Here is a 25,641-nt window from a genome sequence, read left to right on the forward strand (position 1 = left end):
GCATGCCCAACCCCCACCTACTGGATTACAGGCTCTGCAGATGAGTGAGGCCAGGTTCAGGAGCCCACAGGGGAAAGGAAGAGAAGCTCTGAAATGGCTCTTTCAGAACTTCTACCAGACATTACGAGCTACACTGTTCCTCAGGCCCAGACCCACTGGAACCAGCAGAGCAGAGAGATTAGAGATAGGCACAAGGAGGCATGTTCCGGGTCTCACTCAGCCTTGACTTTTAGACTGAGCTGCCATTGCACCAGGTAGGAAAGAGCTGCCCCCTTTACACAGACTGACCCCTCACAGGAAACAGATAGCTAATTCACCAGAAACCATACATTATTGGAAATAATCTGGTGCAGACTAAGATGTGTGGTGAGAGGATGGGAAAACACTCCCACCATCTTCCCTGAAGACTGAACAGTAAGCCCCTCCACCCCTGTGGGGGCTGACTAGAGGCCCCCTCTGGAGGCAGGTAGAGGTGGTACTCGCAGTGCTCTGTCATTAAATGAACTACTCCTGGACCCTTGCTGATGGAAAGCCAGCTAGGCAGTACAGTGGGGACCAGCGAAGCCTGAAAGAGACAGCCACAGACTGTGGATCATTGGTAGTCTCCAACAGGCTGCCTAGGGCCAGTCTAGGACACCATCGGACAAAACCAGGGTCAGATCCAGAAGGTGAAAACAGTGCAAAATGCTAGACTCTGCTGAGACAAACTCCACCATGGTCTTCATTATTTGCATTACTTTTCCATCTGCATAGCTTTTTAACATTCATTTCTTTTTCTTCAAGTTTGTTCCTATTATTTCACCAGTTTCTTTATTTTAATTTATTGCAAATCTCATATTTTACTCCATCCTTCTCTTACTCCATCTTGACTTCCCCCTTCATTTTTGCTTTAAATTTTATTGTTTCACTTTCTATGACTTGTTTCTATTTTGCATTCTTACTGTATATCCCTCTTCATCCTCTCAAAACCATTTTTCTTGTCATTAGGCATCTCACACTCTTTTTCCTATTCTTAAAATACCCTTATTCTATCTCCACTTTTATTAATGTTTGCTTGTTGGTTGCTGATATGTTGGTTGTTATTGCATTTCAATTTTATTTCTAGATCTTCACCATTTTTGTATTTCAAATCTCAAATTTTACTGTTCCCTTCTCCTACTCTACTTTTTTCTTTCTTACTCCTACTGAAACAGGGTGCAGCCAAGAGGGGAGCCCCAAGTAGGGATTTGGAATCAGGTCCAGAGCTGAAGGTGTCCAGGAAATATTAGAAAGATAATAGGATGTCTTCACCCTGTCCCCCCACAGGTGTGAGTTGGGGGAATAGACACATGGAGCAGGACCATTGAGAGCTATTTTGCATAGCAACAGTTTTGCACCTAACCTCTGGCATGGTCATTTAACATATCTATAACCTTTAACTGATCTCATGGATATGTTAAATAGCTGTGGCCATGCTTTGAGCCAGGGAGAAGGGAGTGAATTCCACCCAAGATGTAACTGGGAGGCAAGTCCCCCTGGTTACAGAGCTTGCGTGAGAGCTTGGAGATGACTAGCTCCACACCTTGGGGCCACACCTGCCCAGACCCACTATGGCAGCCCAGTAAAACTGGAAGGATATGAGAATGCTGGCAAGTGTAGAGGATTGTAGGAGGAGTCAGAAATGGGGCTGCAGAGAAAGATTGGTCTGGGGATTTAAACCCAGACACAGTAGCCATTGGAGAGAGAACCACGCTCTCTCTTTGGGTTTGGCAGAGTGGAGACCCCCTCATAGCTTTGCCAACGAGGGAGCCACATGGTTTTGCCAGGGTAGTGGCACCCACAGCTTTGGTTAAAAGAACCATGCAGCTTTGGCAAGAGTGAGGACCCCACAGCTTTGAGGTGCACCTCTTGGACACATGGCTTTCAATTAACTGAAGATCCTGACGGCGACATAGCTGATGGTGTGGCAGCCTGAATCACAGATGTCTACTTCTTTTCCTGAGATACGGTACCCCAAATTAGGGCAGAGGGAGAAGGAAGCACTGTGTATGACTGTGGGTATCCTAAAGGACTTTGATATTTTAATGAAGACATTAGGTCACCACTTTAAGTCTATATAGCATCAAATAAACATTTCCTTTCCTTTTCACAAATCTCTGGCATTGAGAGATGTCCTTTTTCCTCTGACGGCAGACAAGCAAACCTAGTGGAGGGTCCTTTCAGTAATTGTATATCGTATCCCCCTTGGCCTGCGTTCTGTAACAGTTTTTGGCATCCCTGGGTGGGCCAATAATTGCCCCCCGCTGGTCTGTTCTGTAACACTACTCCTATTTCACGTTTTCTCTCTTAGCCTGGTTTTCATTCCTCACTCTTATTATTTCTTCTCCCTGTATCCTCTCAAAGCACTTTTGTTTTCTTTAAACATCTCATAAGCCTTTTTTCTTGCATATTACCTTTCTACCTATATTAATATTTGCTCATTTGTCATCAATATTGCTGTAGTGGATGTTTCTCTTCAACTTGGTTCCTATTTTTCCACCATTTAAAGAAATTTTTTTTAAACCTCATACTATACTCTTCCTTTTTCTTACTCCATTTTGCCTTCTTCCCTCCCTTTTGTATTTACAACATAAATATTATTTTCATTCTTCCTTTACCTTGTTCCTAGTCTCTACTCTTATTATTTCTTCTCCCACTATCCTCTCAAAATCATTTTTCTTTCAGTTACCCATTTCATTTTTGTTTTTCCTTTCTTGTGGTACTCTTAATCTTTTTACACCTTTATTAACATTTGCTCATTTGATGTTGATAGCGTGGTTGTGGGTGGGGTTATTTTGAGGGGTGTGAGTTTTGTTTAATAAGTTGGCTTGTTTTGTTCTAGAAGCACCTATACAACAGCATATAAGACATGATAAGCAGTGTGACTCTCAATCAGCCAGCCAGAAGGAAGATCCCACCAAAGATTTACTCAACAACAACCAAAACCCAATTAAAACAAGACAGTCCCCCCAAAATGGCATAAAGGATATTACCAGAGCATCCAGCCCAGGAGATCAAGAAGACTGCACCACAGAGTCCCACAGGTATCCTAACACAGAAGGCCACCGCATGAAGACAGAGAGTCAAAACAGATCAACCTAATATGCAGAAACAAACAAGAAGAGTCACCTAAAATGGGGATACAAAGAAACAACCTCCAATTGAAAAGAAAGGAAGAATCTCCAGAAAGAGTGCTAAATAAAACTGAGGCAAGCAATCTGTAAGACACAGAATTCAAAATAATGGTTATAAGGATACTCAAGATACTCAGTGAGAAATATAAGGACCTCTATGGAAGCTGCAAGAAACTTACTGGGAACTTAATCAGCATGAAAAAGGACATAGAAGCTATGAATAAGAGCCAGAAGGAAATGAAGAATAGAATATATGTAATGAAGAATACACTAGAAAGAATTAAAAGCAGGCTAGATGAAGCAGAGGATAAAATCAGCGAGTTGGAAGACAAGGTAGAAAAAAAACACCCAGACAGTGCAACAAAATGAAAAAAGACTCAAAAAGAATGAAGAGCCATTAAAGGAACTGCAGGACAACAAGAAACAAAATAATATTCATACAATGGGGATACCAGAAGGAGAAGAGGAGCAAGGGAAAGAAAACCTAGTTTAAAAACTCATGACAGAAACTTTCCCTATTTCTGAGGGAAAAAGTCATGCAGGTCCAGGAAGCACATAAGGTCCCAATTAAGATGAACCCAGAGAAGCTAACTCCAAGACACATCATAATTAAAATGGCAAAATTTAAAGACACAGAGAGAATCTTAAAGGCAGTAAGGGAGAAACAGTAAGTAACATACAAGGGAGTTCCAGTAAGCCTATCAGCTGACTTCTCAACAGAAACACTACAAGCCAGAAGGGAATGGCATGAAATATTCCAAATAATAAAAAGCAAAGGCCTGCAACCAAGACTACTCTACCCAGAAAGGATCTCCTTTCATTTAAAATGGAAGGTGATATCAGGAGCTATGCAGACCAAAAAAAAAAAAAAAGGCTAAAAGAATACACTTCCACCAAACCAGCATTGCAAGAGATACTAAAGGAACTGCTTGCTTAAGTTGAAGAGAAACAGAAAGAGAGAGGAACACAGGTCAAAGGAAAAGAATGGCAATAATAACATAAATACAAATGGATTAAATGCTCCAATCAAAAGACATAGGGTAGCTGAATGGATAAGAAATCATGACCCATATACATGCTGTCTACAAGAGACCCACCTCAGAACAAAAGATCTACACAGTTTAAAGTGAAGATTTGGGAAAAATATTCCAAGCAAGCGGGCATGAAAAAAAGCTGGGATAGTAATTCAGCAGACAAAATACACTTCGAAACAAAGGCAATAAAAAGAGACAAAGACAGTCAATACATAATACTTAAGGGAGTAGTCCATCAAGAATATATAACCCTGGTAAACATATATGCACCCAATATAGGAGCACCTAAATATGTAAGGAGGATATTTGGAGGAATCTTGGAGGATTTCAAGAAAGATATCCAGAGCAACACACTCATCATCGGGGATTTTAACACCCCATTGTCAACAATGGATAGATCTTCCAAATAAAGACTGAACAAGGATATTATAGCATTAAACAACATTCTAGATCATTGGACTTAATTGATATATACAGAACCTTTCACCCCAAAGAAGCAAAATATATTCTTTTCAAATGCACATGGGACATTTTCAAAAACAGATCACATGGTAGGACACAAACAAACCTCAACAAATTCAAGAAAACTGAAATCATATTAAGCATGTGCTCAGATCACAATAGCTTGAAATTAGAAACCACCCTCAAGGAAAAAACTCAAAAACATTCAAAATCATGGAGACTTAACAACATGTTATTAAATAATGAATGGGTTAACAAGAGGTCAAGGAAGAAACTAAAAAGTATCTGGACACAAATGAAAATAAACAATAACCTAAAACCTCTGGGACACACAGGAGGCAGTCCTGAGAGGGAAGTTCATAGCAATAGTGGCCTACCTAAAAAAGATAGAAAAATCTTAAAGAAATAACCTAACCCTACATCTACAAGAACTAGAGGAACAACAACAAACAAACCCACAGGAAGTAGAAGGAAAGAAATAATCAAGATCAGAGGAGAATTAAATGACATGGAGACAAAAAAAAAGCGATGCAAAGGATCAATAAATCCAGGAGCTAGTTCTTTGAAAAGATAAACAAAATTTTCAAAACCTTTAACCAGAGTCATCAAGAAAAAAAGAAAGAGGACCCCCAAAATAAAATAAAAAATGAAAGAGGAGAAGTTACAACCAATACCACAGAAATACAAAGGACTGTAAGAAATTACTATGAACTATATGCCAAGAATCTGGGCAACCTAGGTGAAATGGACAAATTTTTATAAACATACCATCTTCCAAGACTGAATCAAGAAGAAGCAGAAAGCCTGAATAGACCAATAACAACTAGTGAAATTGAAGCACTAATCAAAAACTCCTGGCACACAAAAGCTCTGAACCAGATTGCTTCACACACAAATTTTTCCAAACATGTAAAGAACAACTAACTCCTATTCTTCTCAAACTATTCCAAAACATCCAAGAAGAGAGAAGACTCCCAAACTCATTTTACAAGGCCAGTATTATCCTACTTCCAAAACCAGGTAAAGACACAACAAAGAAAGAAAATTACAAGCCAATATCGCTGATGAACATAGATGCTAAAATCCTTAACAAAATATTGGCAATCCAGATCCAGCAGTACATTAAAAAGATCATACACCATAATCAAGTGGGATTCATCCCTAGGATGCAAGGATGGTACAATATTCACAAATAAATAAACATAATACACCACATAAACAAAATGAAAGAAAAAATTCACATGATCATATCAACAGATGCTGGAAAAGCATTTGATAAAGTACAGTACCCACTTATGATAAAAACACACAACAAGGTGGGAATACAGGGAGCATACCACAACATAATAGGCTATATAGGAGAAACCTACAGCCAACATCATTCTCAATAGGCAAAAACTAAAAGATTTCCCCCTAAGATCAGGAACAAGACCTGGGTGTCTGGTTTCCACTACCCTTATTCAACATAGTACTAGAAGTTCCAGTAACAGAGATGAGACAAGAAAAAGAAAAAAGGGCATCCAAATCAGAAAGGAGGAAGTAATACTGTCATTATTCACAGATGGCATGATAGTGTACATAGAAAATTCTATGGTTTCCACCAAAAAACTACTTGAACTAATTAGTAAATTTGGCAAAATAGCTGGTACAAAGTCAATATACACAAATCAAGGGCATTTTTGTACACCAACAATGACATAACAGAAACAGAAACTAGGCAAAAATCCCATTTACTCTAGCAACAAGAAGAATAAAGTACCTAGAAACAAGTGTAACTAAATAGGTAAACGATTTGTACTCAGAAACTACAGAACACTGAAGAAATTAAGGAAGATACAAATAAATGGAAGCATACACCATGTTTCTGGATTGGACAAATTAACATCATCAAAATGCCCATACTACCCAAAGCAATCTATAGATTCAACACAATCCCTATTAAAATACCAATGTCATACTACACAGATATAGAACAAATACTTCAAAAATTTATATGGAACCAAAAAGACCTCATATAGCCTCTGCAATCCTGAGAAAGCAGAACAAAGTAGGAGGGATCACAATATCTAAGATCATAGTATACTACAAGACCAATGTGATCAAAACAGCCTGGTCCTGGTGAAAGAGCAGACACATAAATCAATGGAACAGAACAGAGAACCCAGAAATCAACCCATGTCTCTATGGTCAATTAGTATTTGACAAAGGGGCATAAAATGGAGTAAAAATAGCCTCTTCAATAAATGGTATTGGGAGAACTGGACTGATACATGGAAAAAAATGAAACTAGACCAATAACTTACACCATACACCAGAATAAACTCAAGATAGATAAAAGACTGAAATATAAGTTGTGATACCATAAAAGTCCTAGAGGATAACATAGTAAAATTTCAGATACCCACACAACAGTGTTTTTGCTGATATATCTCCTATGGCAAGGGAAATAAAGGAAAAAATAAACAAATGGGGCAACTTCAAATTGAAAAGCTCTTGCACAGCTAATGAAACCATCATCAAAATGAAAAGGGAACTGACCATTTGGGAAAACATATTTGCCAATGATACCTTGGACAAGGACTTGATCTCCAAAATACATAAAGGATTCATATGACTCAACACCAGAAAGACAAACAAGCTAAGAAATAGGCAAAGGCCCTGAATAGACACTTCTCTAAGGAGGACATACAGAGGCCCATAGACATGTGAAAGGATGCTCAACATCACTAGAAACTGGGGAGATGCAAATTAAAACCACAATGAGATACCATCTTACACCCATCAGAATGGCTGTCATTAAATCAACAAACAACACATGCTGGTGAGGATGTGGAACCCTAGTGCGGTGATGGTGGGAATGCAGACTGGCACCGCCACTGTGGAAAACAGCATGGATTTTCTCAAAAAATTAAAAATGGGACTGCCTTTTGACCCAGTGATTCCTCTGCTGGGATTATACCCTAAGAATCCTGAAACAACAATTCAAAAGAACTTATGTACCCCTATGTTCATAGCAGCATTACTTACAATAGCAAAGTGTTAGAAATAGCCCAAGTGTCCATCACTAAATGAGGGGACATAAAAACTGTAGTACATTTACACAATGGAACACTATGCAGCAGAAAGAACTTTTTGCAACAGTGTGGCTAGAATGGGAAAATATTATGCTAAGTGAAACAAGCCAGGCAGTAAAAGACAGACACCATATGATCTCGCCTATAAGAGGAATCTAATGAACAAAACAAACAAACAGGCAAACAGAACCAGAGGCATGGAAACAAGGAACAGACTGACAGCAACCAGAATGGAGAGGGGAGGGGGGAAAGGGTGGGAAGAAGCAGAAGGGACTAGTCAAGGAACAAGTATAAATGACCCATGGACATGGACAACAGGGCGGGGATTGACTGAGGGAGCAGGGGGTGTGCTGGGATGAAGAGCATAAGGGGGGGGGGATGGAGACAGCTGCAATAGAATAACAACAAAATATTAATAAAAAGACCACTTCACCTGAAATAAATAAATAAATATACCTTTAAAAAATTAAAATCTTCATGCTTTAAGTTGAGGAGGGGAGTCAGAAGGGAGAGCTCCATGACCTGATGAGTCCCTATGAGGCTCTACCTTCATCTGCACCTGTGGGTTAAGATAAAGGCAAATCGCTGTCCTGAGATACAGGTGTCTGAAGATCTAGAAGGAAAGGGGCCCTGTATTTAGCTTCCCAGGTAGAACCCCTGGAAGTCAGCAAGATCCCTGGGAATAAATGGCTGTGAGAGTTAGCTTCCTATGGCCTCACATGATGCAGGGGCAGCAGAATGATCCAGTGCTCCCAGGGTAATGTTGTGGAGGTCTTAGCCCCAAAGATTTCCCTGTAGGCGAACATAACATAGAAACTGAAGAATGAGGCAGCAAGGAAGGTACCAAACCTGGCACAGCCTCAACAATAAAAATGAATGATGGTCTAACAGCAAGCAACACAGATTTACAACAAAGGACTAAATAGGATACTTGACATTTTACCAAATGCAAAAATGGGACTTTAACTATGTGCAATTAAAAATTCCACTTCTTATACACTTGAGTTTGTGGATTATATATATAACACTTCTACTCATTACAACAAATGAGTGTTTTATTCTATTTATAATAGTGGGTGAAAGTAATTCCTATTTTTGGAGCTACACTTCTCTGATATTAGTGGTTTATTATGCACACAAATCACCTGCAGATCCTTTGAAAATATTCTCATTTAGTATGTCTGCAGTGAAGCCTGAAAATCTTTTTTTTAAATCCTCACCAGAGGACATGCTTATTGATTTTACAGAGATGGAAAGGATGGGGAAGAAAGCGGGAGAGAAACATCAATGTGAGAGAAAATTGATTGGCTGTCTCCCATACATGCCCCAACCAGGGGCTGAACCAACAGCCTAGGCATGTGCCCTGACTGGGAATCAAACCCATGACCTTTCAGTTTATGTGACAATGCTCTAACCAACTGAGCCACGCTGGCTTAATATTTAAGTAGTTGATGCTGCAGGTACAGAGACCATTTTTGGAACAGTGAGGTTGTTCAAAATACTGGTAGATGACTATACTACATTGTTTTTCAATATACGTTGACCAGCACTTTCTTAGTTAAATACAGGATGGCTCTTGTGCCTAAACTGTAGCATGTACTTATGATATAATTTCAGACTACAATTTAAAATGCAAAATGAATGAAACAACAAAAAGAAAGTTCATTCAGAGTAAGTCAGCTAAGAGCAGGTAATGTGGATAAAAAGACAATACTGAATAACTTCATGGGTTATCAATCACATGTTTCAACTTTTTAAAAACTATTATCTCTAAATGTTTAAATGAAGTTTGAATACCACTGATTTGATCTTGATCACATAGAATTCTAAGCCATTTTAACCATATAAACAATTTAACTTAAGAGCATCTTCTAATCTTTAATATAAATTACCATCTTCAATAGAAGTTTATGTAGCAAACAAGAACACATTTGTTTAAATAATTCACTTTACTCAAAAGGTAAAAATAGTAAATGTTAGCAAATTAAGCAGTGTTTCTCATTTTTCCAGATTATAAAGGTGATACTTGCTTATTTTAGAGCATTTGGGAATACAGAAAAATATAAAGAAAGGAACAAAATCACTAGTAATTCTGGGAGCCAGAGAGAATCACAATTTGGTACATTTTCTTCTAGTCATTTATTTCCATACTTGTTTCTTAACAAAATCAAGAACGTATGTACGTTAGTTTGCATACTGCTTTTTTCACTTAATATCTCGCAAGTATTTCTCCACATCTTTAAATATCCTTTAAAAACACAATTTAATGGTGTAAAATTACATAATATCCTATTACACATGGGTGCTATAATAGTTAACTTATTTTCCCATTTTTAGACATTTAAACCGTTTCTAATTTTTTCTATTATGAATAATGATGGAAGCAACGAATTGGACATAATTTTAAAACTAAAATCTGATTATTTTCTAGGAAACAAAATTCCCAGAACATAACAATAGTACCAGATAAGAGGATCTGAACATTTTAAAGTTTGAAATGACTCTTGAAACCTATTGCAAAATTGGTGTATCAATCGTTTGGATAAGGTCTATGAAAGTGCCTATTTCATCAAAACTACAGCAGTCCTAGACACTGGCCTTTTAAAAATCTTGTATAATTTTTGCTAATACTGATAGGGTTCAAACTGGTGCATTTTCAGTAAGAATTCTCTTAACCCATCTCCACTTCACTAATTATTGGATCAACCTGAGTCATCATTTCCTCAGTAAAAAACGGATGCCCTAGCAGGCTCAGTAACTATTACTAGCTGCCCACGTTCCAGGACACCCGTGCCCTTCCGCTTCTCGCATGAGTTGTATGCTCATCAAGTCAACTGTGTCCATTACTACCACTTCAAGCCAGTTATCTTCATAATTCTAAGTATACAATTTTATGAAATAAAACAATGAGTTTATGTAAAAGGGAAGTTGAATATTCCAAAGGACTGCAAACAGCTAAAATAAACTGCTGAATTAGTGGTAAACATAAATTTATATAAGAAGGAAAGCAAAACACTGTGGATTCTGAACTCAGATTCCTTTTCTAAAGAAACTATAACTGGATCTCTTAGACCAGTGGTTCCAACAGGGCAGTACTGACCCCTAGGGGTTGTTTTGGAAACTTGTGGGGCATTTTCAGTTGGGTTTCAATATTGGTATTTAGTGGAGAGAGGCAAGGATATGAGACTTCCTGTAAGAACCTGCACACTTTCATAGTCTCAGCAAGTATTCATTTAGGTCTAAAAGTCACGTTTCCCCTCAAGGAGGAGCATAACTCCTACACCTTACATGTGGGCTTCACATAGGGATTTCCTTCCTAAGAGCGCAGTACGGAAACGGGGTGGGTGGATAGTAACTCTACAGTGATAGAGTTTACTATACAGTGGTAGAGTTACCACTCTAGTGGTAGAGTGGTAACTGACATTACCACTGCAGTGGGGGGATCAGGGTTAACATCATCAGTGATTCATCATGGCAACACCATCTGTCTTTGATGTGATGACAAGAGCACTTACCTTCTGGTCTTCCTCCTAAAAACCCCCAACCTCAGTTTTATCATGAAAAAGAAAATTTTTTTTTCAGAAAATCCCAAATGAGAAGCACTCTCTAAAGTATCTGCTGTACTCCTCAAAACTAACTACTGCCAGTTACCAAAACAAGGACAGTCTGAAAAACTATCACATTCTAAAGGACCCTAAACAAACATGGTGACTAAATGTAATATAGGATCCTAAAACAGAAAAAGTGGGTAAAAACGAAGAAAACCTGAATATAGACTTTAGTTAATAATAATGTATCAATACAGGTTTATTAGTAGTGACAAATGTGCTATACTAATCAGATTTTAAAAATAAGGGAAACTGGGTCTGGCATATATGGGAACACCTCTGCACTATTTTTGCAACATTTCTATAAATGTAAAACTATTCCACAAAATTTTTAAATTGTAAAATACAAATTTGCAACTAGCAGATAAATAAGTCCTGGAGATCTCACGCACAGCATAGTGATTAGTCAACAACACTGGATTATAAACTTCCAATTTGCTGACAGACTGGATTTCAACCACTCCCACCACAAAAACGAAATGACAGTTATGTGATGTGCTAGAGGTGTCATCACTGTGCAACATTGTTACGGAGGAACTCCAAACCAGGGAGCTGTGCCTGTGTTCTTGATATTTCAAAACCACCATCCGGAGGACCAGCAGACGTGGACCCGCCATTGATTACTCACATCACAGAAGAGTGCACTGATGGCAGGCCTGCCGGTGGCACAGACCGCGCCCCTCCAGCCTTGGTGCTACTAACACAGTTAGAGAGGTAGTAGCTTGTGAAAATTCTACACTTTTGTGATAAACACAGGAGCCTTAAGACACAGGGGCTTTGAATTGGCTGGGATGCCTAAATACAGACTGTCTTCCTCGTTCCTCATGGCCACTGGCCAGGCAGCCACCTGCTCTCCGACGTTGTGGGGGGGGGCATGTCCTGAGTTACCCTACAAGTATGTAAGTGTATCAGATCAACACCCTGCCCACCTTAAGCTTACACAATGTTGTGTATCAGGGATCCCCAATCCCTGGGCCATGGAATGTATCAGTCTGTGGCTTGTTTGGAACCAGATGCACAGTGGGTGCTGAGTGGCAGGTGAGCAAGACAAGCTTCACTGGCATTACCTCCTGTCTCCCACCACCCCCGTCTGTGGAAAAGTTGTCTTCTACAACTTTGGTCCCTGGTGCCAAAAAGGTTGGAGACCGATGTTGTATATCAATAACATTTTAATTTTTAAAAACGGTAAAGTTTTTTTTTAATTATGTGAGCCTGTAACTTCTACTTTACCTATTTGTACATATAACATTAATATCCACCAGGGACAAAACTATCCTATACACAGGAGTATTATTCTTTTTAAAAATATATTTTATTGATTATACTATTACAGTTGTCCCATTCCCTCCCCTTCATTCCCCTCCACCCTGCATACCCCCTCCCACCCACATTCCCCCCTTTTAGTTCATGTCCATGTGTCATAAGTTCTTTAGCTTCTACATTTCCCATACTTTTCTTACCCTTTCCCTATTTTCTACCTGTTGTCCATGCTACTTATTCTCTACATCTTTCCCTCCTCTCCTCTTCCCACTCCCCTGTTGCTAACCCTCCATGTGCCCTCCATTTCTGTGGTTCTGTTCCTGTTCTAGTTGTTCACTTAGTTTCCTTTTGTTTTTGTTTTAGGCGTGGTTGTTGATTGTGAGTTTGCTGTCGTTTTACTATACATGTTTTTTATCTTTTTTCTTAGATAAGCCTCTTTAACATTTCATATAATGAAGGCTTGGTGATGATGAACTCCTTTAACTTGACCTTAGCTGAGAAGCACTTTATCTGCCCTTCCATTCTAAAGGAAAGCTTTGCTGGATATAGCAATCTTGGATGTAGGTCCTTGCCTTTCATGACTTGGAATACTTCTGTCCAGCCCCTTCTTGCCTGTAAAGTCTCTTTTGAGAAATCAGCTGACAGTCTGATGGGAACTCCTTTGTAGGTTCCTGTCTCCTTATCTCTTGCTGCTTCTAGGATTCTCTCTTTCATTTTTATCTTGGCTAATGTAATTATGATGTGCCTCGGTATGTTCCTCCTTGGGTCCAACTTCTTTGGGACTCTCTGAGCTTCCTGGACTTCCTGGAAGTCTATTTCCTTTGCCAGATTGGGAAGTTCTCCTTTATTATTTGTTCAAATAACTTTTCCACTTGTTGCTCTTTCTCTTCCTCTTCTGGTACCCCTAGAATTTGGATGTTCAGACATTTAAAGATGTCCTGGAGGTTCCTAACCCTCTCCTCATTTTTTTGAATTCTTGTTTCTTCCTTCTTTTCTGTTTGGTTGTTTCTTTCTTCCTTCTGGTCCACTCCATTGATTTGAGTCCCAGTTTTCTTCCCGTCACTATTGGTTTCCTGTGCATTTTTCTTCATTTCACTTGGTGTAGCCTTCATTTTTTCATCTAATTTGCAACCGAATTCAACCAATTCTGTGAGCATCCTGATCACCAGGGCTTTGAATTGTACATCTGATAGGTTGGCTATCTCTTCATCGCTTAGTTTTATGTGCTGTGGAGCTTTGATCTGGAAGCATTTGGACCTTTTTTTTTTTTTTGGTCTTGTTGCACCTGTTATGAATGAGGGTCGGAGCCTTAGGTGTTCACCAGGGCAGGGCAACCCAGTCTCTGGGTTGTGACGTTGTATGTGGGGTGGGGTCCAAGAGGGAACAATGGTGCATGCTCCACCCTCTGCTGGATTTCAGTCCCTTCACCTGCTTCCCCTCAGGAGGAAGGCCTCAAACTGGGCCTTTCTGGTGCTGATTCCCATGTGGATGGGATTGTGCATGTTCTAGGACCCCATGAGTCTCTCCAACGAACTCTCCTGTGAGGCCGGGAGTCTCTCCTGAGACCTCAACCCCCACAGGTGTTTCAATTAGTGCCCTGAGGCTCTATTTCCCAGGGTAGGGACTCTGGGTTACGCAGTGCCTTGCTTTACAATCGCCACCTTGCTGGGTCTGCCCGCTGCAGTCTTGTGCACCTGGTGCCACCACTTTTTGTGCTGCAAGCCCTCTCCGCCCGGCTGCCCAACTCTGCCTTTCCTACCGGTGTGGGTGAATGTGTCTATTTTAACTCTTTGGTTGTCCATACAGTTTCTGTCAATTCTGGTTGTTTTGTTTCTAAATTGTTGTCCTTATTTTGGTTGTGGGAGGAGGCACAGTGTGTCTACCTACGCCTCCATCTTGGCCAGAAGTCAGGAGTATTATTCTTTTATTCAAAACTTCAGCAAGAAGTGATCACCATTTTGAAAAGTGATGTTTCCGATAGCAGCATTATTCATGGTCTTTGACCAATAAAACACACCTGTTATCAGTATGCATTTAAAGTTGTAACATTATAGCTCCTCATCAATTATGAACTCAGTTTTTATTTTAAAATATCAAATAGTGTTAACAGTATTTTATTGAAGTTTTACTTCTTCCATATTTAGGAATAAGCACCTGACTACTTCACTGTTTTCTGGCACAGTGGTATCTGAACTTTTACATATTGAAACACATTTGATTAGAAATTGATTCTTCTCATTTGTATTACAATGAAGGCATTGGATTGACCCTTTTTAAAACTGTGTATACAGGGAAGTTATGTATAATTTTACTCTAGGATAGTGGGAGTGATAGGTGTTATAAATGTTCCAATGTTATAATAAAAATGGGTCTGCTAAGTCTGAGAACCACAATCTTAGACTAAGCTCTTTGCGGGCAGGAAGTGTTTTATTTCTTGCAGCACCCTGCACGAACTAGGTCCTCAATATTTAGTTCCACCCTGTTGCAGTTTCTTTTCATGCCTACTCAGAAGCCCTTACTCGGTCCTCCATTCTGGCAGTCACAAATTTGATCCAGTGTCTACCCACATGCAGGCAACTTGGATAAATAGAATCCATTTCAGTCAGTGTTCTCATTCCCTTTGCCAGTGATTAGAAACAGGCAAGTGACCCAGTGCTGATGAAGACATGAGGAATTCTGGGGGCAGGGAGGGGTGTGAGGGGATAAATGGTAATGGAAAGAAGTACAATAAAAAAGAAAGACGAGGAATTCTGCTGAGAAACAAAAGTTTATTTTCTTTCACTGGACATTGTTGGTGTATATCTTACACCTGGAATCATGGTGGGCATCTTTGATCTGCAGTATTATTAACACAAAAAGAAACCACTGGGAATGACAGACTGAGAGATGGAAGGAACCGAGGTTCTGGGTATCTCTGAACCCTGTATCAACCCATTTTAAAACCTCTTAAGTGCTTGTTACATTTGACAAAGTAGAGTCTTATAGCCAGCAGCAAGAATTCTTACTGATGTAACTCTCTTCACAAGCAGTTGTGTTACTAAAAAATATGTATGTACAGTGTACACAGTGCTGGTCAGAATGCTACGGAGGGAAGTCATAAGTGACTCTCTCTAAACCCTCAGTTCCTATTTCAAACCACTTGCAGTAGAAATGGGTACCAGGCTTAGCTGTATGGGGCTCGTGGGAGAATGATTTATTTTACATTGACAGTAGGCTACACAGTCTTGCTGATCAGTCGTGGAAAACAAGAATACTTCTCGGGGTCAGCTTTACCCTTTTACATCACCACTTCTCAGGGAAATTATTTTGGAAATAAGTGAATTGTCCTAATTCTTAGTAAAGCTTGGTGATACAAATAGCTATTTTTTCAAGGCATATAAGGATGAGTTTAAGAAATAAGCAAGGGCTATCTTTTGATAAGTTTTACTTAGCAGTAGAGAAGGCTTCATCTGTGGAAATAAGGTTTAAATGCCTGAATTTATGAATGTAATAATCCTCTCACTTGTTAATTCCATACCCAACATGTGCAATTGGTCTCTGCTGGTTCCCACAACTCACCTTTTGATATGTGGCTGTTCTTCTCTGTACTTTTTAATCCCCCCACCTTCATTCCTTATTTAGTTTCCTCTTCCACTTTCCCCACACTTCCTTACCCACAGAAACTGTATGCTTTGCGAGGGATACAGAACTACCTCTCTCAGCTCAGCTCTACTCTCAGCTCAGAATGAACCCGCAAGCCCCTCAAACCCTTGCTGCACTCCCTGAGGGCAGCCTTCAACTTCTTTTAAGAATAAGCCAGACAGTGAAAGACAAATAGCATATGATCTCACCCTTAAGTAGAACCTAATTAACAAAACAAACAAGCAGGCAAAATGTAACCAGAGACATTGAAATTAAGAACAATCTGACAGTAACCAGAGGGGAGGTAGGAGAGGATAATGCGGGGAAAGGCAGGGGAGGATTTTCAGGAACAACTATAAAGGACTCAAGGACAAACCCAAGGTGGGGCGGAATCAGGGGAGACAGGTAGGGATGGCTGGGGTGGAGAGGAGTATAACCGTACTTGAGCAACCGTACTTGAGCAAATAAAACAATTTTTTAAAAGAGAACATGCTGGATAGAAGTTTACACATTAAACATAGTCTTATTTAAATATTTATTTTATTTTGGTCTGTGAGTATTGCTATTTGTTTGAGTTGCTTCACATAAATCCATTCCATCCAAAAAGGAAGTGTAAAGTGCCTCTAGCAGTGTAAGCACAGCTGGCACGGCCTGCCCAAAGACCTTCCACCAGAGTCTACAGGAAATCTACCTGTTGTCAAACCACTGCTGGATGTTCTTTTTCTCTGGGCCCTAGGAGATTTTCCAAATCAGTTTAGTTTTTAAAAATCCACCAAATGTCAATCATGGCAGGGAAGACCACTAAGCTGATTTCTGATAACTAAGTATTGTTGTCACAGATCATAATTTATCCTAAATGATTACTGGCATCTGGAAAACCTTGGGGTAGGGGCTCTTCATAAGTAAAACAAGCACCACTCACACAAGAACAGTGGGCATCCCCAGAGCAGCTGTGTGCTATAGGCTGCTTCCCTTCCCGTGGTACCCGGGCTGAGTGAGAGGATAACGTTAACTCACTGAAGGTATTCACGACAGGGGACCAGTGAAGGGCATGTCATGAGGTACTAATTTATGAGGTACGATCTAAATACTAAAAATTATGATGAAATCTTGAGTACTTGAGCCTATTTGCATTGTCTTAATTCATTCAAGTTACCTTACATGTCTAGCCTCTTTCCTTTCTCACAGGATAGTTGGGAGGATTAAGCGAGATAAAATACGTGACATACATACCCAGGAAATAATATTCCCATCCTCCTCCCCATCCCAAATTAAAGAGGTTAGTCCTTGAACTTTGAAAGTACTTTATAAATAAGAAGAAATTAGTTTTTCTGCCAGCATCCTTGTCAGCAGGATTCTGAACTGCTCTCAAGAGTGCCTTCTCTTTTGTAAACACTTTATACCATTTGAAGAACACAGAAAGTTTCATTTTTTGTTCAGTGCTCTTTACTTTCTACTGTGAAGAGATATCTCTGAGGAACTAAAACCCCAGAAGGTAGCCTCAAGAACATGTTAAATGTTTTCTTAAATGGTTCAAAGGCAGACCTGTAGAGAAGTCATAGTTAGGAGAGAGAAGGCAAATGCAGCCTTTGAAGGGAACTGTTCTAATTATTACCTAAAAAAGTAATGTTATACAACTACATTCAAGGACACAAGACAAAGCACTACTTTAAAACTAGAATGACTGAACAGATAGGTTAAAAACACAGCTGAAATAGGAGGGGAAATGGACTTAAGAATAATTTGAATTGGGACAGTGAAATATCAGTCCTAGATGCTTCTGTTATCTGAATATCTCAAATCACATTGTTTTACTTTTTTACCTCCCACAGTGTTCTCACTGAAATCTCAAAGCATTATTGTCACAGAACTAAATAATAGTTATCATTTTGTTAGGATTCAAAATTTCAATCCAGTAGCCATCAGGATCTTGAATAAATGCCAGGCCTTTCATTTTACCTGTAAAATGAAATGATTTTCATGATTAAAAAGAGTTTTTAAAAAACCTGAAAAATTTAAAATATACTTTTTATTACTTCAAATTTCAATTTGCATTTCAATAAAATACATTGTTTTGTTTATAGCTTTAATTTAAAAAATATCTGTTGTCAGTGTGGCCCAAATGTATGTTTTTCAGAATGATGAATTATCTTCTACACTTACCTGGAATCCAACTCTAATGAAATAAATTGTGGGACTGGTTACAACTTCTAGTTATCAGGTGATCACTTCAATTCACAGTATCACTTCATGCTACCAGTTGAGAAGTTACAGAAATTGTTTTATTTTGAAGAGGAAGAATAAGGACATACTCAAGGGACACCCAAGGCCAAAAGACCCAGGTGCTTGAGTCATACAAGCCCTGTCAGGACTACTCTGTGCAGCCCAAGGTCTGCCGATCAAATTCTTTCTCACAGGAATTCACACCTGGGACTGAAAAGCTAGTAGGTCCAGCAGTAGATCTGTTTGCTTAAATGGAAAAACGTGACCTCAGAAATTCATCATGGAACCAAGATGCTGAATTAGTTGACTCCTATCTCTGGTTCCTTTCTCCAAGGTGTACCCCAGAGGAACACAGATGGTAAGTGGGGGGAAAAAGAACCCTTTGGGTGATGGTTGGGAGAGGAATTGTGGTGATGGGGTGGGGTGACTGTTTTAACCCATCAATGTGGATGGGGTACTTTAGGTCTAGACCAGAAGGCAGTCCCTCATAGCTGTAGGAAAATAAAGAGAGGGAGTTCTATGAGTTTGGTTCTTGTTCCTCCTAGTATCTTGGGCATCAACATAACATAGGGGTGGGGTGGGGGGTGGGTTTGTGCTAGTGGTTCAGATGTCCTCAGGAGTAAATGAGAGCACTACAGAAGACTGTGGGAGTTGAGAAAAACATGTGGGAACCAAGTAATCTCCAGCCTTCACTTTCTACACAAGCAGGGTTAAGAGATGATAATCTCAGGACTGTCTCTTACTAATATTGCTAATACTTTGTCCCCGAGGGACAAAGCAGGAAGATCTAACTTAAAGACTTGTTATGCAGAACGTGATGTGTTTAATTTTCATTTTCAGGTGCCTATGGGTCTCTGCCCAGCCCATTTCCCTGAGGTCAGTGGAATGTTAAGGACTGAATCTGGTCTTCCCTTCATTCTCACTGCCTAACGGACTGGAATAGCTGATAGCTGCAGCAAACAAACAAACAAACAAACAAAACCCAAGACCAAAATAACAAGATTTTGAGGAGCATAATCATAAAACAAACAATGGATTATAGATTCAAACAGAAGAACATATATTAGACTGATGGACCAAGAACTATTAAAACATGTACAAGTTTTATGGAATATGAAATATAACCAAGTAGGAAAGAAGAAGAAAAGTTAAAGGAGCCAAGCAAAACTTGAGAATCCAAATTATAATAGCTGAAATAAAACAGTAGATGAGAACACAAAAGATGATGATCAGAACAGATACATTTGAGGAAATGTTTGCTAACTGGTATGCCAGTGTGAGTAAATCTCCTAGAAAGAAGGCAAGGACAAAGAAATACATTTTAAAAGTATCTAAAACAAAACAGAAGACAATGTACAAAAGAACACAAATCAGAGAGCAGATTTTTCACCAGCAACACTGGATGAAAAACTAAGACAATGGCATTCTATTTCCAAGACTGAAGAAAAATAAACCTAAAATTTATATTCAACCAAACTGCTATTCATGTAATAAAGACATGGTTCCCAGGCACACAAAGCCTCAAAATTCTTTGCAAACAGTTTGGGTTGAGGTATTTAATAAAGAGACAGAAAAGTAAAAAGTGCTGTAAAAGATGTACGGAGAAAAGGTGATCAAACACCTTGATATACAGCACAGACAAAAGTAGGTTTACAGTTGTATGTGGAGCAATTTATTCTTGCATTATTAATCATTGCATTTTTTATTTGTATTATAATTACAAACCTACTTTTGCCCACCCTTGTATTTATTATCTTTAAAAAATCAATACTATTCCAGAATGGGCAATAGTAACATGACAGGAGTAAAAGGCAGCAAGTTCTTCTCCTACCAGGGAGAATATCTGGTAACAAATCTTTTAATTGAAAAAATGAAAAGAAAAGATTCAAATGAAACAGTGAAAAGTTTCAAATGACAACAGAAATAATAAATTAGGATGGCAGAAATAGATTTAAGTAAAGTAAATTCTAATACATGTAAATCCAAACGTCCAGATATGTACTATTTTAAGAGACATATAAAACATAAGGACATGCTAAGGTCGTAAAAGATGAACAAGAAATACCAGGCAATTATTAACTGAAGAGATCTGGTACACTTACAGTAATATTAGAAAAAATAGACTTTAAGGAACTTATTTGGGGTGGGGGACTAGGTAACCCCTGAGACAGTGAAAGCTGGTGGCCAGTGAGAGAACATGGGAGGGTCGGAGAGTGGGTGAGGGAGCCCCAGTCTTTGCTGGTTGCCCACATTCTGTGTCTGTCCCTTGTGAAGCCACCCCAGCTGCTGGCTTCCATTTCCCTAAAATAAGCAGGTTTCTTCCAATACTTTCCCTTCTTTCCTTAAGCTGGTTGAAGTACAAGTCTTCAAAGTTACTTCTAATGAAAGGGATTTTACCACAACAGCCCCCTCTCTGTGGGTGCTCAGCAAATGTTCTGTAAGTAAAAGAGAGGCCTGAAGAAAACAACAGCAGACTCACCATCATCAGGTTTCTTCACAAACTTGACTCCCAGTTCTTCAAACCTTTTACAAGCACCGTGTACATCAGGAACTGCAATTCCAATGTGACCTGAGGTGACCACCCCCAAAACAAGGCAGAGAGAAGGAAGAAATCATTACAACAGGGCAGCCAAGCACCACAAGTGGCTTCCACAACTAGGATATTCTAAAACAAAAGGCATCCAAAACCAGACTGAATCAAGTAGGATCAAAAACTATAATATACAGTGCAGGGCAAAAGTAGGTTTACAGTTCTTTGTATGGAAAATAATACAATAATTAATAAATAATAATACAAGAATAAACTCTGTGTTTTGTGTACGTACAACTATAAACCTACTCTTGCTCCATCATGCATTACAGAACAAGAATCTAAGTTTAACTGGTGGGGTATAATAAATTAATTATTCCTCTGATATAAATTATTTAAAATATGCCTAATACTGGCTCATCCATAGTTCAACCTATTAAGAATAAAAGGGTAATCATTTACTCATACTTGAAAGGTGTAAGGTTGACACTGACCATACAACAGCCAGTTCAAGCCTGTTATCTTGTTATATTGACTGAGAGATTTCAGTTCAAGGCAGAGGTGTATGCTAGCAAAAATCAAGATTATTATTAACCATAGTATTTTTTGTTTTTTGTATTAAAAAGTCACTATAACACAGAGACAGACAAGACAATCACTGTGAGAGTAGATCTAAAGTTTAGTCTGAGACTATGAGATTAAGCTCTCCTTAATAAAATTATTTGCACAAATTAATTACACTTAGTGTTTTAGACTTGTTATAATCATAAATAGGGACACAACGCAAAAGCACACAAATCCATATATATTACATACAAATAGGGAGGCATACCAAATCCTCGAGGGTCTGAATTGCCACTGTGGTAACTCTGGGTCTCATCATCCTCAGTGCCCCAATTACTATAGAAGGAGGGAAAAACATAATTACACGTGACCTGTAGAACAGATATTCTGAAAAGAAATTTGCAACAATTTGTCTTTAAAATCTTTATATAGATGGGGTCTGTCTGGAAAACGTCCAGCCATTGTTAATATAACAAGAACAGTTTGTGCGACATTAATGTAAACCAGCAGTCAAGGAGAATGGACTGGAATGCGCATGTGTGAACAATGACTTCACAGTACTAGTCAGTGGGGGTAGTCAAGGCTGTTGAGTGAGCATTGTACTGTGTGGCCATCACATTCAAAGTGACTGAGTGTGTAGAGCAATGAATTGGCATCAAATGTTGTGTTAAGCTTAAACGCTCCTCTGCAGAAACTGTTTGGATGATTCAGAAGGCTGCAGCTATGAGCAACTGGTGACTGGCAGTTTCATCACAACAACAAGCCTGCTCATGCACCATACCTCATGCAGGCTTTTTTGTGAAACATCAGAACACCCAGGTGACTCAGCCCCGCTACAGCCCAGATGTGGTACCCTGTGACTTCTGGCTTCTCTCAAATCTGAAATCATCTTTGAAAGGGAAGAAATTTCAGGCCACTGGTGAGATTCAGGAAAATACAACAGGGCAGCTGATGGCAATTGGGAGAACTGTGTGAGGTCCCAAGTTGGCTGCTTTGAAGGGGACTGAGGCGTCATTGTCCTATGTACAAGGGTTCTTGTATGTTATATTTTCTTCAATAAATGTTTCTATTTTTCATATTACATGGTTGGATACTTTACGGACTGATCTCATATATATATATATATATATATATATATATATATATATGTATATGCTACATACATATATACACACCTATATGTAAATTTGTATATGTACTATATAGTACATATATATGTGTGTGTATATATATATGCTACTTAATCTACTTGGTCTAATCTCTGCTATTGTAAGTATTAAGTTTTCAACTACAGAAAGGGCAAATAGACAAAACGGGCCAAGTGTGATTTTAGCTAGACTAAGGAGACTAAACCAGGCATCTGGATAACAATAAAAGCAACTATCATTTATTGTGCTGAGCACACTTTACTTCATTAAACACTTACAACAGCTCCACAGGCTGTCTTTGAGCACCTCCATTTTATAAATTAGACTGTCACTTAAGGAGGTGATATAACTTGTTCAGAGTCAAGGCTGATGTCTAGGTCTGTCTGATTTCAGAGCTGTTGTGAATCCGGTGACACACAAAATCACACACCCTGAAACAAATACTGTTTACTGGTTGTTAAAGAGTGCACAAAAACAACATAAAGAATAAAAAGAAGGGGAATACCTATTTCAACACTGTAAAACCTTAGTTATAGTATCTGAATATCTCTTAGCTCTAGTTTGGCAAATATCTTGCCATTTCAATCTTAGATTATCTAATAAGCTAATGATCTCACTTGTACTATGCCATAAGAACCATACAAAGACCAAAAGCTCCATAAAAACAGTCTAACATATTGTTATAAATGCAAAATGATTGGGTAGACCAGGTGTGAATTAAGCTGGAAAGGAAAAAAAGTGTAAAAAAAGCCAAGCTTTTAAAAAATGTAGAATATAAGAAGATAAAAACTCATACTCACTGTGTCAGCTCAAGCGTAGCTTTTCTGGAGAATACCCATGCTACTTTTTCATCTTTGTCTTTTGGGATGTCATTTTTATCCTCATAAGCCAAAAAATAGAGTGAAAACTTCATAGTGGGAAAATCTAGTTTTTGGAGTAGCCTGAAATTAAACAACAGCAAGCCTGAATCAATTGACAACAGGAAAGGTTGATTCATTCCAAAGCCAACATAAAAATATTCAAGTTCTGCCCTGGCTGGCGTATCTCAGTAGATTGAGCGCGGGCTGCAAACCAAAGCATCGCAGGTTCGATTCCCAGTCAGGGCACATGCCCGAGTTCCAGGCCATGGCCCCCAGCAACTGCACATTGATGTTTCTCTCTCTCTCTTTCTCCCTCCCTTCCCTCTCTAAAAATAAATAAATAAAATCTTTTAATAAATCATTAAAAAATATTTAAGTTCTATTAAGAATAGGACCTGTGTGTAGTGAGGCCATTTTAATAGGAAAAGCAGGGGAAACCAATAAAAAAGTATCCAGCCAATAAAAAAGCTCTTATTAAAAAAAAAACACACCTATTTACCTGTAATATCGATGAAATAAAAAACTTTTAAAAAGCAAACCTGTAATTTATCAATTCTCCAAATAGCATCAATTCTTCAAATATGAGGAAACTTAGCTGGAATTATGGTACTTGTTTATAAATGGCAAAAAGATATCTTCAAAAGGAAATTTTATTTTTAGTGAAAAATACAATGCATTACTTTTTGTCCTTTCAGATATATAACATGCAGTTATATATTCAGTTAATAAAATAAATGCATTAAAAGTATATGATTGTCTAACTACTAACCTGGACACCTGAAACTAATACAAAATAATATTAAATGTAAACTATAATTGAAAAATAAAATTTAAATTAAAAAGAGTAAAGAAAGAAATAAAGAAATAAACTGATTTCCTACTAAGCCAAAATTCCTAGGGAAAAAACATTGAGGATATGTGGTAAGAGAGAAGGAAGGACAGACTACTATCACAGAGAATGTGAATGTCAACAGTAAAGTGATTAACGGTGTCAAATACTGCAGAAAGGTCAAACAGGACTGAGACTGAGAACAGGCCACGAGACACGGAAGATCCTATGAGGGCAGTTTCAGCAGTGTGGGGCAGCAGAGCCTGGACTGCCCGACCTAGGAGAGAGTGGAAGGTGAGCAAGTCAAACAGCAAGCATGGTCTACCTTCACTGATGGTGGGGGACGATGGGAAGGAGGGTGAGAGGGCAGAGGGCAAGAATTATCCTAGAATAGAGAAGACTTAAGCATTTTTGTACGTTGCAGGGAAAGAGTCAGTGGAAAGGAGTGACTGATGAGAGAAAGAGAGAATGAATTACTAAATACTGCAGTTTTAGAAAAGATCATTGAAGTTATGGCCTATAAAGTGAGTTTAGAGTGTAAGATTATTTTGCAAGGAGCAGTTTAGAATGAGCATACATACATTACAATTTTCTTTAGATTGGTGTGGATTAAATGCTCTAAGATGACCTCATTCATAATCATAGCAAATGAAAAGTTTGTAGAATTCTATTCCAAATCTTTTACTTATCACTGCTATGTAATATGCTTTGGCCCACTAAGATCTATCTATGTATTGACTTATCGCAAATAAGATTTATTCTATCTAATCTGTTTATAAAAGTATCAAATATCTCAAATACTCTAACCATGAAAAACTATCTCTGCACCTGAAGCAGACTGTCTAAGCCTTATAGCCTAATAACATGGGAAATAAGGCAAATGACCCTGTTGAAACTTGCTTTTCTCAGCTGAGCATGTCTTTCGGTATAATGTCAAGCCCCCTACTTGGGGGCTCTTTAAAAACAAGATCAACCTTGGAGCCAATCAGAACTGGCTTCAAATTTGGGGTCAATAACTTAATGTCTTTAAGCTTTGGCTTCTGCCTTATAGGCCTACTCTGAAGATGGAAGGAAATAATATGTAAAATGCCTGCAAATGGCAAGTGTGCAATTACTTTGTTTTCATTCTGTCCTTTATATATGCCATAAATATATGCAAAATACTTTTTCTGAAAAATATTATAAGAAATTGTTTACAGCAATTTATTTTTGGGGAGAAGAACTAGGAGAGGGAGGTTACTGCTTTTCATTTTGTATTTTTCTTCTTTTCTTTTTT

The 25,641-nt window shown here is 38.6% G+C and overlaps 1 protein-coding gene and 1 long non-coding RNA gene across 2 annotated transcripts in view; one reads left to right on the top strand and one right to left on the bottom strand.

The window, feature by feature from the left end:
- Positions 1–1,901: 1,901 nt before the first annotated feature.
- On the top strand, positions 1,902–24,015 carry LOC118500185. The gene is made up of 3 exons (XR_004902737.1): positions 1,902–1,987; positions 15,739–15,744; positions 24,005–24,015. It is a non-coding gene; the product is annotated as an uncharacterized LOC118500185 (long non-coding RNA).
- Positions 16,718–25,641, bottom strand: part of GLO1 (glyoxalase I) — a 28,361-nt gene continuing 19,437 nt past the window's right edge. Inside the window, exons 3-6 of the mRNA XM_028510601.2 lie at positions 23,477–23,617; positions 21,797–21,864; positions 20,914–21,003; positions 16,718–18,170 (exon numbers count right to left, since the gene is read on the bottom strand). Of these exons, the coding sequence (XP_028366402.1) occupies positions 18,082–18,170; positions 20,914–21,003; positions 21,797–21,864; positions 23,477–23,617 (388 nt within the window). The 3' untranslated portion in view covers positions 16,718–18,081. The remainder of the gene's footprint in view (positions 18,171–20,913; positions 21,004–21,796; positions 21,865–23,476; positions 23,618–25,641) is intronic.

Source organism: Phyllostomus discolor, chromosome 4, assembly GCF_004126475.2.
Source record: "Phyllostomus discolor isolate MPI-MPIP mPhyDis1 chromosome 4, mPhyDis1.pri.v3, whole genome shotgun sequence".
Lineage (NCBI taxonomy): Eukaryota > Metazoa > Chordata > Mammalia > Chiroptera > Phyllostomidae > Phyllostomus > Phyllostomus discolor.